This window comes from Coffea arabica, chromosome 6c (assembly GCF_036785885.1).
Source record: "Coffea arabica cultivar ET-39 chromosome 6c, Coffea Arabica ET-39 HiFi, whole genome shotgun sequence".
NCBI lineage: Eukaryota > Viridiplantae > Streptophyta > Magnoliopsida > Gentianales > Rubiaceae > Coffea > Coffea arabica.
Genome location: NC_092320.1, coordinates 19,767,433 through 19,773,432, shown reverse-complemented (window position 1 = coordinate 19,773,432; position 6,000 = coordinate 19,767,433). Strand labels below are relative to the sequence as shown.

At 42.6% G+C, this 6,000-nt stretch overlaps 1 protein-coding gene across 1 annotated transcript; it reads right to left on the bottom strand.

Moving 5' to 3' along the window:
• Nucleotides 1-229: 229 nt before the first annotated feature.
• Nucleotides 230-4,068, bottom strand: LOC113693104 (uncharacterized). The gene is made up of 3 exons (XM_027211683.2): nt 3,534-4,068; nt 2,357-3,413; nt 230-2,282 (listed from the first exon to the last, which is right to left on the bottom strand). The coding sequence occupies exons 1-3, from the start codon at nt 4,066-4,068 to the stop codon at nt 230-232; spliced, it is 3,645 nt and encodes a 1,214-aa protein (XP_027067484.2).
• Nucleotides 4,069-6,000: the final 1,932 nt, after the last annotated feature.

Below are 6,000 nucleotides of genomic sequence, written 5' to 3'. Positions count from 1 at the left end.
TATCCAAATCCCAAGCATCGAACGGCCAAGAAGCCACAGTTGGGTGCAATGGTTCAGGGGGCTGATGGATGAAATTGCCATGAAATTGACATGCTTGACATCTTCTAGCAAAGTCAATGCAATCCTTTACCATTGTTGGCCAGTAGTATCCCATTCTTTTAATACGAAAGTGTAATTTCGGGCCAGACTGGTGAGCACCGCATATCCCAGAGTGAGTTTCCTCCATTGCTTACATGGCCTCATCTTCTCCAAGACATCGTAGAAACACCCCATCGAATGACTTTCGGTAAAGCGTCCCTTTGTAGTAAATGAAACGTGGTGCTCGACGACGTATATCAACCATTTTCTTAGGATCTTCTGGTAACTTTCCATGATTAAGATAATTAATGATGAGGTGACGCCAATCCTCCTTTTCGATCTCATGGACAAAAATATGATAAGTATTTTCTTCTTCACTATCATTACCTTCATCAAACATCGGAGGTATGACCCAATTTTGACATATTGAAATCTGATTTCGATGAGAAGGTAGAGTGATCATGGACGCCACCCTTGCCAAAGAATCAGCTTGTTGGTTGAAATTTCTAGGGATATGTTCTATAGTGACATTACCTAAATATCCCATGAGTTGCCTTGCATACTTGTAATATGGGATCAATTCAGGTTTCTTGACATCATAAACACCAAGGAGTTGATTTACCACCAATTTTGAATCACCGTAGACTCTAAGATGCAACTGCTTCATGTCTACAGCCGTTTCAAGACCGAGAATCAACGCCTGATATTCAGCCACATTGTTGGAACACCGGCGTGTTAAAGTGAAAGAGTATGGCAATATATCTGCTTCAGGAGTATAAAAGACAACTCCCGCACCAGCTCCATCACGGTGGGCAGCTCCATCGAAATACATTGACCACGGCAATTCGACCATAAACACTTCTTCATCGGGAAGTTCATCAGTCAACTCCCACTCGGCAGGTAGGGGATGATCGGCTAAAAAGTCTGCCAATATTTGTCCTTTGACAACCTTCGCAGGTACGTAAATAATTTCAAATTGTTGAAACTGGAGGTACCATCTCGCGAGCCGATCAGATAGTACAGGTTTTGCCATGACATATTTAATGGGATTGGACTTAGATATGAGACGAATAGTATGTGCATGAAAATAATGCTTCAACTTCTGAATGACAAATATAAGTGTCAAACACAACTTCTCGATGGATGCGTAGTTCAACTCATTAGATGTCATCATCCGACTCAAGTAATACAGTGCATTCTCCTTACCTTCATTGTTTTCTTGAGCAAGTAAGGCCCCAACCGACCGTTCTTGAGCGGAAATATAAAGAATCAATGATTTTCCTGGAATGGGCGCAGCCAGCACTGGGGGATTCATGAGATACGCCTTGATGCTTGTAAAAGCATTCCTACACGATTCATCCCACTCGAAAGGTACCTCTTTCTTCATCAGTCTACTAAAAGGTTGGTATCGCCCGGCCAAATTAGAGATAAACCTCCGGATATATGCCAACTTCCCTTGAAAGATCTTCAATTCATGAATATTTCGCGGTTCAGGCATGTTCACAATTGCATCAATTTTAGATCGATCGACTTCTATTCCCCGTTGATGAACGATGAAACCAAGAAATTTGCCAGAAGTGACTCCGAATGCGCACTTCAAATGATTCATCTTTAATTGGTATCTCCGAAGGCGTTGGAAAACTCTTCGAAGGTCTTGAATATGATCCTCTCGCTTCTTTGATTTCACCACAAGGTCATCAACGTAGCACTCCACATTTCTATGGAGCATATCATCAAATATTCTTTGCATTGTCCTTTGATATGTCGCTCCAGCATTTTTCAAGCCAAACGGCATTACTTTATAGCAATAAATTTTCTTGGGAGTGCGGAAGGCAGTTAGCTCCTCATTCTCGGGCGCCATACGTATTTGATTGTAGCCAGACGATCCATCGAGAAAAGATAGTGCTTCATGCCCGGTTGTAGCATCTACCGTCAATTCTGTGATGGGGAGAGGAAAATTGTCTTTGGGGCAAGTCTCGTTTAAGTCTCGAAAGTCAACACAAACTCGAATTTGCCCATTCTTCTTCCTTACAGGGACGATGCTTGAAATCCATGTTGGATATTTTACTTCTCGTATGAATCCGTCTTCAATCAATCGATTTATCTCATTTTCTATCAGAGGAATCAATTCGGGCCGAAAACGCCTTTGCGTTTGCTTGACAGGTTTTGTTCCTCGCTTGACGGACAAATTATGAACGGCGACCCTTGGATCCAAACCAGGCATTTCTGAGTAATTCCAGGCAAAGACGTCCTGAACTCGAGCAGCAAATCAACATACTCTTTTTCTTCTTCAGGAGTCATACAAGAGTTTATGTAAATTGGGCGAGGATCGTCGCTTGTGCCAAGGTTAATCTCTTTTAGCTCATCAACCGTATTTTTTACCCCTTGTTCAAGTTCAGCGGGAGCGTCATCTGCATTTTCTTCTTCTTCTTCAAGATCACTGATCGTAATATGGTGACAGGAAGCCGTACTTTCTTGACCCTGTTCTTCAAAAATGGTTTCAATTCTTACATTGAATAAGTCTCCATAGTGCATGAAGAAATTGGAGACTCGCTTTCTTGGTCTGTTCTTCTTTATTGGAGTGAAACTTTCTTCCCTGACAATTTGGTACTCTTGTTTCTTACTGCCTAATCTCTCATAGACGGGCGACTTCAGATTTTTCGGCTGCGGGCCAAGTCTGTCAAACACAGAAGTACGTTTTGACTTATTTCCCAATCGGTCGAACACAGATCTCTTTCGGCTTGTGACCTCCATTTCTTCGTTCACATAGTTACAACTCGCTCTTTTGATCATTATACGAACAGGAGAGGGCGGTTGATAGCCAAGACCCATCGATGAACTTTCAACATTATAGCCCCTTTCTTTCAATATTTTCTGCGTAGGTGTCAATCCGTGAGTCCTCTCGCCAGTCACTTCAGGAGGGAGTTTGCCCAATGTATTCTTCTCATTTGGGTTATAACCCGCCTTAGCAAGAAGTCTATAGGCGTCTGGATCAAAACCTTCTTGAGTCCGATTAGTTGGTAGCGAGCAATGTTCCACTGTCGGTTCTTCTTTGGGACGAACAAACCCTTGCAAGCTCACCTTCTCAATTTTAACAGGCTCTATCTTGGTGAGCGGAACATTTAATGTGTCATTTCTGATAAAAGAAGACTGACCTTCTTCTCTCTTTGATCTTGGAGTATACCGCAAAATTGGTACTTTGAAATCTTGACTTTCTTCCCTTACTGATTCCTTTCTTTTTGCTTCTTTGTGAAGATAAAATTTGGCATCGGCAAAGTGAGTTTCGGCTTCCGTGAAAGGTTTGTCATCAGCAGTAACTTTCTTAACAATACCATCTCGACAATATTTGAAACATTAATGCAGAGTAGATTGTATAATTTCATTCTCGTGAATCCAGGGCCTTCCCAAAAGCATGTTATAAGAGGTTTTGGCTTCAATGATATGAAATAACGCACTTGAAGACAACTCGCCAATGAGCAATTCAAGCCTTATGAGACCAATTGCTCTTTGCCCCCCTTGATTAAATCCTTGGATCATGAGGCGGCTCTGGGAGAGTTCATCACTTGAGATTCCTAACTCTTTCATAGAACGTACGGACATGATATTGACAGCAGATCCCCCATCAATGAGTACCCGACTCATCTTTTGTTCTCGAATATATGCACTAACAAACAAAGGTCGATTGTGGGTCTTGAACTCAACAGTTAAATCATCATCATAAAAAATGATGATCGTTGCACAATCCACCGGTGGTTTATCATCGACTTTGAGTTTTTTCTCAAATTCAGTGCCAATTTGTATGACTTGAGGATTTTCAGCTTTGACGACATTACAAGAAGTGAAATCATCGGTATCGTCACTTAAATACCCATTGGGTATAAATTCTCTCAGTGTCACGGGCTGCCGAACCTCTTGAAGGCGCTGAAAATCTGAAGGAATTGGTTTTATGGCCACTCTCTTTTGTTTCTTTGTTGCATTTTGTCTTTTCATCGTTACTTTTGGCTTTGTCGAATGAATGCTTTTCGAAAAGATGTACTTCTTTATTCTTGGCTTGCAAGTCTTCTTCCGAGTGACTAAAGTCCATCCTTCATTGTCATCTTCAATAACATCTTCAATTTAGGATTTTTCAAGCTCCTTGGACAAAGCGCTGCTTGTTGTGGATAAAACTTCTATCGGATAACACACAGACCCAAACATTATTGTTGTTTGGTTTGCCGATGCTTTATCCTCCACAAGAAGGATTTTTCCTTGGCGGGCTAATTCCATAATTTTGTCCTTAAAGACAAAGCATTTAGTGAGAGGGTGACCAATCAAGCGGTGATAACAGCAATAATTCGGATCATTGACTTGACCGGCTTCCTCCGGACGCTTCATGTCGGGAAGTTCAAGGAGCTTCTCCTTGAAAAGATCATCAAACATTCCTTGTAAGTCAGACTCAAGGAAATGGTACTCCCTTTCTTGCATCTCTTTTAAAGTGGGTCTTCTTACTGATCTATTCTGGAAGGAATCTAATTTCTCAGTGATCTTTCGACTCACTTTGGTAGCAATTTTCATAGGAGCTGTGTTTATTGCCATGGACTCCTTATTATTGAATCTTGAAGGAGGCTTGCCCCCTTTTCTATTTTCTTGTCTTTCATTGTTTTGCTGAGGCGGCTGCGCTCGCGGAGCTTGAATAGGAAGTCCATCAGTTGCATTGGTCGTGATGCTTAACTCCATATCATGAGTACGAGTAGCTAATTCTTCAAATGTATTTGGGCGTATACCTTGTAGAATATAGCTCAGGCTCCAATGCATTCCTCGGATGCACATTTCTATGGCAGAGGGTTCAGACAGTCTATCCTTGCAGTTGAAACTCAGACTTCTCCACCTATCAATGTAGTTGACCACAGGTTCGTCCTTCCATTGACGAGTGTTAGTCAACTCCAACATACTAACGGTTCTTCTAGTGCTATAGAAGCGGTTCAAGAACTCTTGTTCTAGCTGTTTCCAACTGTCGATGGACCCCGGAGTGAGATCAGTGTACCAATCAAATGCGTTGCCCTTCAAGGATCGAACGAACTGTTTGACTAGCAGGTCGCCATAGGTTCCAGCGTTATTGCAAGTTTTGACAAAATGGGCCACATGTTGCTTTGGACTACCTTTCCCATCGAACTGTTGAAACTTAGGAGGTTGATATCCAGCGGGCATTGCGAGGCTATCGATTCTAGCAGTGTAAGGCTTGCAGTAAGTAAAGCTTGATTTTGAACCACCCTCCTTTTTATCTTTGATCACGCCTTCAACAAGTTCCTTCAGTTGCTCCACGGGGATAGTTCCATCGGCGGTCACATATACTTCCTTCACCTTGTCCTTACCTTTAGATGAGGGAATTTCACGCTCTTGGTGCTCCTTAGGATTCGCACGGCTTCCTTCAGCAGCGTGATCTTTCTGAGTGAGCAGTTGAGCAATGAGAGCATCTTGGTCCTTAATGTGTTTCATCATGGTTTCCATCATCTTGGACATGTTCGAAACTTGTTCTTCGAGATTTAAAGTATTTGTCATCATGGCCGACATTGCAGCGGGAGAAGCAGCAGAATCTTCAATAGAAAATCTTGAATGAAGAGTTTCATTTGAAGAGGCTGATCCAGTGCTTGAGGACTCGTCGTCATCCTTAGAGAACTTGGGTTCGGATCCAAGTTCGAGCATGGCAAGAGCCTTCTCAATCGAGGTGAAAACGTCTTGGACCCCCATCGTGGAGGAATAGCTCATTTGTGATGTTGACCCGAAGACGGGAGTTGGCGCCGAGGGTTCCGTGCTACTTTGGGTGGAGGCTCTCGTCAGACTCCTTGTCACGGGGCCAATAACGCGGGTATTGGTGGCAACCAGTGCAGCTTCCTGAACAGGCTTAGCATCAGTAGCCTTGGAACGTGCAATCACGATTTTGTT

Excerpts from the sequence above, each read along its gene's own strand:
- LOC113693104 (XM_027211683.2), bottom strand. The coding sequence starts at position 4,068 with ATGAAAAGACAAAATGCAACAAAGAAACAAAAGAGAGTGGCCATAAAA. Across the intron at positions 3,414-3,533 it reads CATTGGCGAGTTGTCTTCAA|ATGGTATTGTTAAGAAAGTT; the intron begins GTGCGTTATTTC and ends AATATTGTCGAG. Across the intron at positions 2,283-2,356 it reads ACTCCTGAAGAAGAAAAAGA|GGTCGCCGTTCATAATTTGT; the intron begins GTATGTTGATTT and ends TTTGGATCCAAG.